General features: G+C 42.9%; 4 protein-coding genes across 4 annotated transcripts; 2 read left to right on the top strand and 2 right to left on the bottom strand.

Moving 5' to 3' along the window:
• Positions 1-322: 322 nt before the first annotated feature.
• EAF02_008169 (uncharacterized protein) lies at positions 323-2,141 on the bottom strand (the record flags this gene model as incomplete). Its single annotated transcript, XM_038904217.1, has 2 exons — positions 323-379; positions 429-2,141. 2 exons carry the CDS (start codon positions 2,139-2,141, stop codon positions 323-325), a joined length of 1,770 nt encoding a protein of 589 aa, XP_038755939.1.
• Positions 2,142-2,492: 351 nt separating this feature from the next.
• Positions 2,493-3,245, top strand: EAF02_008168 (uncharacterized protein; the record flags this gene model as incomplete). Its single annotated transcript, XM_038904216.1, has 2 exons — positions 2,493-2,753; positions 2,799-3,245. The coding sequence occupies 2 exons, from the start codon at positions 2,493-2,495 to the stop codon at positions 3,243-3,245; spliced, it is 708 nt and encodes a 235-aa protein (XP_038755938.1).
• Positions 3,246-4,351: 1,106 nt separating this feature from the next.
• EAF02_008167 (uncharacterized protein) lies at positions 4,352-8,026 on the top strand (the record flags this gene model as incomplete). The annotated part of the gene is made up of 4 exons (XM_038904215.1): positions 4,352-4,460; positions 4,511-5,970; positions 6,032-6,844; positions 6,899-8,026. 4 exons carry the CDS (start codon positions 4,352-4,354, stop codon positions 8,024-8,026), a joined length of 3,510 nt encoding a protein of 1,169 aa, XP_038755937.1.
• A 1,742-nt stretch (positions 8,027-9,768) lies between these two features.
• On the bottom strand, positions 9,769-10,471 carry EAF02_008166 (uncharacterized protein; the record flags this gene model as incomplete). Its single annotated transcript, XM_038904214.1, has 2 exons — positions 9,769-10,398; positions 10,433-10,471. The coding sequence occupies 2 exons, from the start codon at positions 10,469-10,471 to the stop codon at positions 9,769-9,771; spliced, it is 669 nt and encodes a 222-aa protein (XP_038755936.1).
• Positions 10,472-11,525: the final 1,054 nt, after the last annotated feature.

The following is an 11,525-nucleotide window of genomic DNA, read 5'->3' as shown; positions in this document are numbered from 1 at the left end:
GCGTGTGTACCAATGGTCCATTGCATGTTTCAATATTCAAGCCAACTTGCAGCTTTGCAGTTGAATGGCCCCTTCAGAAAATGCAAGTGAAAAACATTGTTCACCCATGAACATGGATTTGCCTCTTGTATAGAAATCTATTAATAGAACAGAAAAGAACTTTGCAGAATTAATAGAAAGTCAAAGATATCACTTCTTGTGCCTTTGCTTCCATTGAATGTTGAATGTTGAGTCGATTCATGCACCTTCCCGATTGGTCGAAGTAGCGACTTCAAAGTCAAAGTTGGCCACCCCTGTCTCATTAGAATGTCCTCAAACGTCTTCACAACTTTGCTTTGTTTGAATTCTTCTTCTTCGAATCTTGCTGCCATGCAAACTCCTGTCAACAAGTCAGTTAAGTAACCATGAACGAGGGGAAACATACTCACCAAAGTCTTCTGTGCCCCAGCTTCTATGATAACATTGATGACCACCGGGACACTTGCTTTGAAGCCCTCTTCAGTAGCTTTTGCAAGCTCTTCAGGACTACGGACTAGAAATCCTTTTCCGCCACACATTTCTGCAACTTTTTGGTAATCAACTTCCCACCCTAAACTTGTACTACGTAAGCCTCCCTTGGAACCCATTTCACTGTTCTTTTGCAGTTTCAACCACTCATCTGAGCTTTCGCTATCACCTTGATACACCCCACCATTATTCATAACAAAGATAAGAATATCCATACTGTACCGCGCCATTGTTTCAACCTCTGCCAGTGAGAACCCGAAAGCAGAATCGCCTTCTAAACAGATAATCTTCTTGTGGGAAGAGTTTGGTCCGCTTCGCGCTTCTCTTGAGGGTAGATTATACGCACAATGAGCTGCAATGGCATATCCTAGGCCGACGCCCATTGTGGCATGAGTTCCAGCGTCAAGACGCAATCGCGGATGCTCTACAGGAAATGCACTACGTGAGATATCCATGGTGTTTGCGCCTTCAGATACATAAACTACGCTACCGTTTTCCGGTGGTGATAATCTATGAATGGTTTCCTTGATGACATCAAAAGCTCGACCGTATGTCATCGGTAATTTGTCAACTTTCGCAGTTTTAGCAGCGGTAGCTTCATTTTTGCTTCTACTTGCTTTCAGTTCCTTTATGTATACTGAAGATGTATCATATTTCCAGCCCTGTAGAGAATCACTTAGTTGTTTGACGACCACATTAATATCACCAATTATTCCAAATTCAGCGTCACCGTTGTTCTTTCCAATTTCTTCGGCAGATATATCAACCTGAATTATCTTAACATTCGGATTGTATTTCGGTGCTTCGCCATAATGAAGTATCCAGTTGAGTCGCGCACCAAGAACGAGGACGACATCGGCACCTTTGAGTGCTGCAGATCTAGCTGTTGCTGTGTTGGATGGATGAGAGTCAGGCAAGACTCCCTTTCCCATAGGAGTTGGTAGAAAAGGAATATTGGTCTGGTCGATCAATTGCCGAACAACAGATTCGGCTTGCGCGTATGCGGCACCTTTTCCAACAATAACAAGAGGTGCTTTTGCAGACTTCAGTAATCGTGCAACCTTCTTGATACTTTCCGCATCCCCTGCGGCTCGTGGCGCAGCAGGCACTATCTGTGTTGATGTGTGTTCTCCTTCTCCTTGTATGATATCTGCAGGCAAGTCAACGAAACCTGCTCCAGGCCTGCCATACCATGACGTTCTATAAGCTGCCGTGATTGAGCGTGATATTGAATCGAGGTCTGATCGGATTGCGATTTTCGTATGCGGACTCAAAAGAGAGATAGCATCAAGCTCTTGAAAAGCACCTTTTGTGATCAAGTGAGTTTCGCTCGAGCCTGCAAGTAAAAGCATTGGAAAGGCATTGGCAGATGAGTTGACTATGCCTGCCATTGCATGAACCACACCTGGACCACCGACAACGAGGCAAACTCCAGGCCGTCCTGTTAAGTATCCATATGCTGTGGCAGCATAGCTTGCAGCTTGTTCATTTCGAAATGCAATGAATCGTATCCCTACATCAATTGCTTCCTCCGCGATTTGTACCACCGGTATACCAACCAGACCAAATATAACCTCTACTCCCAGGTCTTTGAGAGCGCGGGCTAATAATTGAGCACCATTAGAAGTTGTCATATTTTGTTACGTGAATGGATTGATCTTGGCTCGGTGCTCGCTCACCTCGGGATTTAGAGCTCTTATCAATGGGTTGTGCCGATAAGGTTAAGCTTGACCCTGAAACAATGCGCTCACACGGAACTGACATTCACGGTCCCCTCAATACTCCTGCCAAATCGTCTCGGATTTATACCATATCGAAATATATAAAGCTTTTATGAATACTCAAATGCATTCTACGAAGTTCTAATTATAAACGTCAAAACCGGAAATTACCAAACTGCCTATTCATCACCTTTATCGTCGTCGACGAACTACACCAGTCACAGCATTACACATCCCGCACTTCAGGCTTCAAAGGTAACAGATATGGCTTCGTCTTCTTCTGCTTCCTACTCCACCGATCCTGCTCTCTATCTGTACACATCGTTGACTTCCGGTTCATCGCACATTGTTACTGCGACATCGAGGTTGGAGACCATCTTGAAAGCGAACAGAATCCCATTCAAAGCGCTTGATATTGCGACCGATGAAAAGGCACGAATGCTATGGGGTCGCAGAGCTGGTAAAGATGAATCGGGACGTGCTAGAAAGATTCCAGGCTTAGTCCAGGAAGGGTTGGTTCTTGGTGTATGTTGAAATCAGACGATACAGAGAATATGGCTAACAATTCAGGATCTCGTTGAGATTGAGGATTGGAACGAATACGGCGAATTGAAGCAACATATCAAGATTGTACCTGTGTCGGGACCTGGTGCAAACCCAGCCATCAAAGCAAAACCTCCAACCAATATTAAAGAGAATAACAAGCCGGCTGTGGCTCCTGCTGCCCCTCCCGCATCGACACCCAAATCGGTCAACACGAAACCTTCTGGGGCTGCCGAAACGACTATTACATTAGCTATGCGACAAGCAACTCAAGAAGCGGCACAAAAAGCAAAAGATCTGAAGAAAAAGGTAACGGAGACACTAGTTAATGCCACCAAATCTGAACCTGAGAAAGCATCCAAACCTGCTATTGTCCCAACTGCCACCATTCCTGACGAGAGGCACACCTTCGAAACAATCACGATACTACAAAATCCTGATAACTCAACGTGGAGTGCTGCACCGTTCTCTTAATTGAATACTTCCCGTGGACAACTAACATGTAATCTGGAGTCTTTGCAATCGTCAACTTTCACAGCTTGGAGACCAAGTGATGTTGATCCGTCTATTTAACTGCACCGAGGTTCATCTGTATCATAGGATCTGCAGAGGATATCAGAAAGATTGAGATTGAGGAAGCGATACCCGAGGAGAATGAAGACGAGGAATCGGATTCGAACGAGGAGTTAGAATTGGTTGGATTTATATTTGCTTCCTGCTAGATATTGCAATGTCATCTGTTTCATCCAATACTTCTTATGGTCTACTCTTCAAGGTCATTTATTGCACATGACTAAGCGACTTAGGATCTGATGGGTGGCAGTAGATTTTATCTCTATTCTTCAAGCTGCGCATTGTATTTGAGCCTTTAATGGATCTCGTTATGGGGGAAAGCGAGTTTCTTTCGTTTTTTTGTTTTATCTACCTTCATGGCTTGACAGCGTTTTTATTCCTTTTTGATCACATAGTTTTGCATCAAGTGCTTGGCAGGCCACCTACACCTAGCATACTATCGCACGTGTTGCACTGTCCGGAATATTCCTAATAATCATCATTTTCATCGGGAACAAATTGGCTTTACAGAAGTAGTCTGTGATTCTTGTAGTTTAACGGAAATTCCCTATAAGCCAAATATTAAACGGGGTGGAACAAGTCAACTTTGACGAGTATCTTGTTGAAGCCCCCTGAGTGGGCGAGCAGGAATGATTAAATCTTTCTGCATTCTCAGATATTTCTCTAGAAATGATTGACTTCTGCTTGCAATTGTTTGTGCTGATTAGGGCTCCAGAAGTAGTTGATCTCGGCCTCCCACCCTGTAGCTAGGTGGACGACGAGAGTACTTTAATTGAATTGTAAGATGCTACTTGTTGGAACAAAGGAGTTTCTTACTTTAATTGTTATCTTTCTTACTTGGGCTATTATCCTTTCTGATTATGTGCATCTTTGTTTGAGTCCGTTTTCGTACTATCAAAGGATAATTCTCCTCTTTTACAGCAGTCAGCTTCACATTTCAGCTTCCTTTTCTCAAACACCGTGGCACAGAGAATCTAAGAAAAGCTACAAGATCAACGGTCTGCAATATGATTTTCGACTGGATTCACCGCGCTGTCTCGCCTTTTATTTATACGCTCCCAACCCCGAATCCATTTCAATTACAAGCTGAGGACAAAACAAAATCTAAGCGAAAGAGTCTGAAGTATGGGTCGAATTGGAATATGTGTTGGCATTTCATGATCTAGAACTCAATCTTACAGACCGTGAGGGGCATGGCCCTAACAATGGAATCGAGAAAAATGTTCCATTAGCCATTCGTCGCGACCCAGCATGGAGTCCAGCGGTCAACGTGCCCTTTGGAAGACTTGCCAACATTATCTACAATAGTTGGGCCATTCGCAAAAATAACGTCAAAAATGAGGACGAGAAGAAGGATATATCTAATCTAAGGCCATATAATCTCGAACCACAAGAAATTGTCTTTAATAAACTTAACAACAAGATTGATAGGCTTCAAGGTAATATCAAGCACAGTGGTTTACGAAAAAAGAAGGATAAAACTAAAGGGTCCTACGATCAATGGATCATTTCGACAGATCTAACGGTTGTCGGCCAAGGTTCCGCAAATCTCTATAAATGGATACCACGTATCTCTGGCAAAACTTCTAAACGATGGGATTCTTATGGCATAGAAGTGGTATCTCGAGTTCTCAAGAGTAACAACCATAAAGATACCGCCGAGCTTGAAGAAATTGTCAAAGCGCTCAAGGGTACCGGAGATGAACTATATGAAGGCTTCATAACGAATCAATGTGCCCTTCATGTGCATGTCGAGGCCCCCGACCTTGCTACACTAAAGGAGTTGGCTTGTATTTTGCTGATATACGAAGAGGAGATCTCAAAGCTACATCCTAGATGTCGTCGTCCGGGTCATCCTGTTGCAAGGGGCAACCTCATTAGTAATCGCTTGCACACGCTCCTGGGCGCGGATTATGTCACATATGAGGAAACAATCCATGAGATCTGGGATCAGCGACCGGAGACTTCTCTCTATAGAGAGAGAAGAACAATTCAACAGATTCGCGATGAAGTTGATCAACTAAGGGATGAGAAGGAACTGGCTGGTTACATGAATTTCCCTCTGACGCACGCAAACAGACTAGTAAATTTCCTGTCATTGAGATCCTCATCACGGGCTCATACCATTGAGTTCCGACAAGCTCGCGGTTCCCTCAATGTAAAGGATGTCACTCAATGGGTCGATTTCTGCTTGAACTTGGTGAAGCTTGCCGAATATTATGTTTCCAATCCAAACGACAGAATCCAAGAATGGCCTGAGGAAAATGATGATGCCATAGAAGAGGTTGATATATTCAGATTAATGGATCTTATGAAGCTGAATGAAAGGAGTGTAAACTTTTGGAGAAGCAAAGTTGCTAAGTACATGGGATTTAGAGAGGAAGACAACCGAAGTGACACTGAAAAGCTTCCCGGGGAAAAGAAGAAGATACCCCCCAAGCCTCCAAAGCCCCCTGGACCACCTAAACCGCCTGGAGGACCACCTAAGCCACCTGGGGGGCCACCTGGGGGACCACTTGGGGGACTACCTAAGCCACCTGGAGGATCGCCACCTGGTGGAATGCCTCCGCCGCCGGGTGGTCAAACAGGTGTGGTGTCATATCCTACCTTACCGGGACTGTCGCCCGTAAAGCCGCCAACCCCGTTGATAGTACCCTCCACTTTTCTCTCCAACTCGGAAAATAAAGAAACTCCCAAAACGAATACCCGCAAAGCCTGAAAGACCGAAAAAAATCTCGGAAGCTAGAGCGAGATTGTTAAAAAGATTGGAAGAGAAAACCGGAAATAATCCTTATTTTGATGTAGCCGTCGGTGGAGGATCCAGTATTCCGCCAGCAGAAAGTGCTATGGAATCACTTGCTTCATACTTCAACACGACTATCAGCGATCTAGCTACTGCACGTCCAATAAATCCTCAACAACTAAAACCTCCAAAACCTCCACCATTGAGGCCTCCGCCAAAAGTTCACCCAGTAGGCCAGCCAGGGCCAAGTTCACAACCCAGTCAACCATCACAGAAACCGAAGCCTCCCCCTAAAACTCCGTCAGACGAAACAGACATAGATAATCCAGATTACGTGCCTGATGAAAATGAGAAACCTGTATCCCCCAAACCTTGGATAGACACAAATTATGATCCAGATCACGATATTATACATGGCGTCGGTACATATGCAGATATTTCGCCACATAAGCCTCAGCATACAAATACAGGTGTCTATGTACCCAAACAAGAGACACCAACTGCTTTCAAAGTAAAACCGAAAATCACAGAACCGAAAATCGAAAAGCCAGTAGAGGAACCGCCGCCAAATGACACCACTGATGATCACGAAGGTGTGATCATAGGAATTCCTCAACCTTCAAAACCTAAACCCACCGAGGTCAAGATCCCACCGCCTGAACCCGTAACCAAAATTCCTCCCAAGGTGGGCGGTCTTAGCTGGTTTAGTAGCCTTACCACTTCAAATGCTTCGGATGTAGGACCCAAAGTCACAACTGTAAGTAGCCTAGAACCTTCATTTGAGTGATTCCCTGTTACTGACAGATATGAGGCCCCTATACATAATTTGACCTACTATCATGTGCCAACCACATCGGTGAAACCACAAGTCACTGGAACAACCACGGAAGTTATTTATCCTTCACTTCCGGATATAGACAAAAAGACTCCGGAGAAAAGACCCGCAGAAGAGACCATAGATGAGAGAGATCATAAGAGAATCAAACCCATTCCTAAGCCTCCGCCTGTGGTAGGACCGAAGATCTCTCCTCCATCCAGTGCCTTTAAGCCTACAGGGACACTAACAATCGATGGGGTCCTCGAGATACTCGAGAGTTTCAAATATTTGCAAGACGAACAGCTCCGTAGAGAAGCAATGGAGCAACTTCACAACACTAATGACGCGAATAAAGCAATTATAGCAGCGGCCGTCTCTATCTTTTCAGATAGCCATCAATCGTGGCTTCCAGATTACGCAAACCCACACACAGAAGAAAGTGATGCGATAGAAGCTCAAAAGCAGCAGATGATGGTTGAAGACGAGCGCCTTGCATTGAAGCTATTAAAGGAAGAAGAGAACAGGCTAGCAGCAGAACGTGGAACATCATTGGTCGGTTTCGAGCTCCGAGTTGATCACCCTAAGCCCACAAAAATTGGGCTAGAGGAGCTTGAACTTATCAACGTTGGCACTATTCATGAAAGATTGAGGATAAAGAATTTCTCTAGGAATGAATGGGAAAAGCTCTTCACGACAGCTATAATTTCTGGCAAGTTTGGTACATGTGGTGCTGCAGCTGTGGTACTATCTCTTCAGAACCAGTATCCCAAGGAGCCATGGACGCGCGGCTTGACCAATGAGGCTTTTTTGAGGGACTGGGTTGAAACGATTCCAAGAGCGGAGGACCAGGGAAGGGTAAATTTTTATGACGAAGAGCAGCTCAATAACGCTCTTGTGAGAATGACAAATGGGCAACTCCAACTTGCCGTCACTCACCAAGGTCTGGAGAACTATTTTATGTTCGGGCCCCCAGAATCTGCTCTCCTCACCATGCATGGCGAGCCGGCTAGGTATTTGTATGTACATTTAACTCATATGGCATTTTCAACAGGTACCGGGGGTAGACCATACCAGCATTTCGAAGGAATGAAGAGAAAACCAGGATACAAAGAGCACAAGTAAAAAGGCAGGACTCAAGATATGACGGTTTGATTTAAGCAATCAATGTGTTTATTTTCTTTGGGGAATACATATTCCAATTGTAACTATTTATATACTCTGAAATTTGAGAAATTAATGTACCGTATTTATTCACACTCTGGATATAAGTCTATTTCGAGGTTATCTGACGATGATAGTGAAGTAAATCATGGCAAGAGAGACCGTCAGCACCTAATTAATAGACAGAAAACCTATCAATATAGATCTCCAACCTGCTAAGGGATTCTCCAAATCTCTGAATTTGTACCCAAAGGATATATAATTGTGATGAGCAGAATCCATGATCATAAAATGGTAATTCTTCACAACTAACAAAGCATTTTGCCTCATGTATAGGTCCTATCTGTGATCATCTTTGATAAATAGCCGCTTAGCTTTTTATTTTTATCCGAATATACTTGTCTTCTCATTATCGTCATGGCTCCCAAGATGGTTGACAGAATTTATCAACATAGCCGACAAGTATACCACTCACTTACATCCAGAATCATGAATACTGAGTTCCAAATCCACCCATAAGAAACCTCTTTAAAACCCAAATGAAATATACAAGAAAGAACCTGCAAAACTTCCCCACAAATCTCGAACAACAAATTAATTGAAATTATTCAAATCTCTCACAGCTGAATTCAGCTTTAGCATTCAGGACACTAGGACTAAATTAGTTCTCAAACACACTTGTTAACACACTTGTTAACACACTTGTTAACACACTTGTTAACACACTTGTTAACACACTTGTTAACACACTTGTTAACACACTTGTTAACACACTTGTTAACACACAATACAACACAAAACTGTAATTAACAATTCAAGACATCAGTCTACAGCCCATCTTCTTCATTTCTACTTCATAGCTCAGAACATACATATATATACATCAGACATTCCCACAAAGAATTTATCACACTATACTTAGGTACCTATATGTTATGAATAAAAACTCTAGATATAAAAACACAGCATGAATCTTGCCATGGTACTACTCCACTCCTCTCCTATTTATTCAGCAGAGTATGATACAAGGCAAAAATTGGCCTATCCTAGCTAGGTGGTTGAAGTCTAGGATAATTAATTGTGTAATTAATTTGATTTTACTGGTGAGCTCGCACAGATGTAAATACTGGGTATGCGCCTTGATGTCAAGTCTATGTCTATATACAAAGTAGAGATGCAATCTATTCACATGTAAAAGATAGAAAGAAAACTAGTCACATCACAGCTTCATATACAATTTAAAAAGGTTTATTGAAGCATCAAACTCTTTCTGGATAATTCCTAACTAACCATGTTGTACCTAGGTATCCTATCCTACAGACTTGCTCGGATAATTGTAATTGTTCATGTCGTTTATGGAATAGAGATATAGCCCAACCCAACCTAACAAGCCCAAGATCCATCCACCCCATCAAGATTCAAGAGATCTTCTCACCAACACCAGAAACATCAAGAAAAATCATACACAAACTAATTCTCAACATTCTCCTCCTCTTCCACCTCCCTCTCTCTTTCGTTTCACCCATTCCACCCTTTCCCTTTCCCGATCCCTCCACTCCTTCACATCCTGCTTCTCCAAACACTCCCCCAATCCCTCAAAAGCAGCTCATGCGCCTGCGCAATATTCTCAACCAATATACAACTTCGAACTTCAGCTGCACACGCGTAATTAAACGAAAGCATCATGCTCTGAACCCGTTCTTCTATCCGTTTTTTGAACCTCTCCTCTCCTGCCAAAATTCCTTCTTCTGCTCCTCAAATTCTCGCTGCTGTTCCGCGCATTCCTTAACCCCAACGAGATGTTCCAGATAATCGCATAATTCCTCTTCTTTCTCTCGCTTCCATCGAATTTCCTGTATCTTCGTCATCAGAATCTCAAGCTGCTTTTCGAATTCATACATTTCCTTCCTCTGTGCTTCTACTCGACTGGTATATTTGTCTTTTTCCTTCTTATACACCACTCCACTATCTTGCATAATCTTAATCTCATCCTCTTGAGCCTTCCCCATGGTAAATTCATGGTGTTTCCCCGGCCATTTTCCCTCGAGAAGCTTTTCACGAACTGGAGGTTCGACGAATCGTTTGACATAATACGGTGAGATATTACAGAGCGTGGGAGAAAGATATCTGTGAGGTCTTGATTCCCACTCTTTATGAGTTGGGTTGCGAAGCACAGCGAGATGTCCGGTATATGTCTCGGGCTGCGGTGGGGGAATCGTCGGCTCAATAGCAAGGCATTTAACTTCTCCGTTTTTCGTCTCCTCGAGTATCTTGGTTTTTTGGACGGCAGCGGTGGCGATGGAACTGCGGTGGTTGACATACGATGTGGTTATCTTGACACTTACATTTGGCGGTTAGCTGCCCAACATGTCTCATATATTTATCGCTGATTGCCGCGTTGGCCATATTGAAGTCGTGACTGTTGTTAGTTCGAAAAATGACCAATCAGACTTTGACGAATGTAGATTATTGGATGCAGTTATATGGGTAAGAAGTTCACTTAACATCTAGCAAACGATGAGGAAGTAAAAAGTTATTCTAACGTGTTGAGTACGTTGTGATATATGATGCTGAATAGACCGTAATATAAATCGAGAACAGAATAACCATGAGGTTATAAAGCTGCCGTATTGAGCAGGTTGTGGTATACGAACCGTAAACAAGTAGCCTAGGTGTAGAAACGGTTCCTACAGGAACTTAGGACATGTCTGCGAGAAACGATATGCCATTAGAGTTGGAGCTCTACTCGCTAATAAGCTAATTGATGTATTATCATTCACCACAAAAATACATTTTCCAGACATGATTTATACAGCAACGAAAATATGACGTTGCTCAGGGAACCACACTAGTTCTGTACTCGCATTTTCAAACACAATTTCACTTTTCTAGACAGGGCTGACATGGATTTATCATTTGTTCAGAATCATATTCCAAAGCTACATTTCGGAATTGGCCCTTGGTGATGGTAGAACCAAGAATAAAAAAGGTGTGGTTTCATGCTGAGCTGAACTATCAACAAGAAGTAGCAACACCAACATGAACACAAAAACAGTTCTTCAAATCGATCGAATAACGCATGCAGATAAATGGGTTGCAAATTGCGCTGTCCTTGAAGTAAAGTTTAAATGCATGATGTGGTATATTTGACCAGGAAAATGTTTGAGATTGTTATCTGACCATTGAACCAAAAAATGAAAATACCTAGCTAGAGTTTCACAGAACCAGTCACTAAACAATAATAGCAGAAATACTTGTAAGATAGATATCCATTCATCTATCCATTTATAACATTGAGCTCACCCAAATTCCTGCCATAGTGAAGCTGGTGGACTTTATTAAACCTCAGAGCTCAAAGGATTGAGCTAATGCGCTGGGGTAGGTCATATCTCCATGAAATGACAATAGTGGTGTGGTTCAAGAAAGCTTAGGTCTTGCATCATAAAAACCTGAAGTTATG

This window comes from Botrytis sinoallii (genome assembly GCF_014898435.1).
Source record: "Botrytis sinoallii strain Bc 23 chromosome Unknown BSIN_015, whole genome shotgun sequence".
Taxonomy (NCBI): Eukaryota; Fungi; Ascomycota; class Leotiomycetes; order Helotiales; family Sclerotiniaceae; genus Botrytis; species Botrytis sinoallii.
The sequence above is the reverse complement of the archived record's forward strand: the minus strand, read 5'-3'. Positions and strand labels throughout refer to the sequence as shown.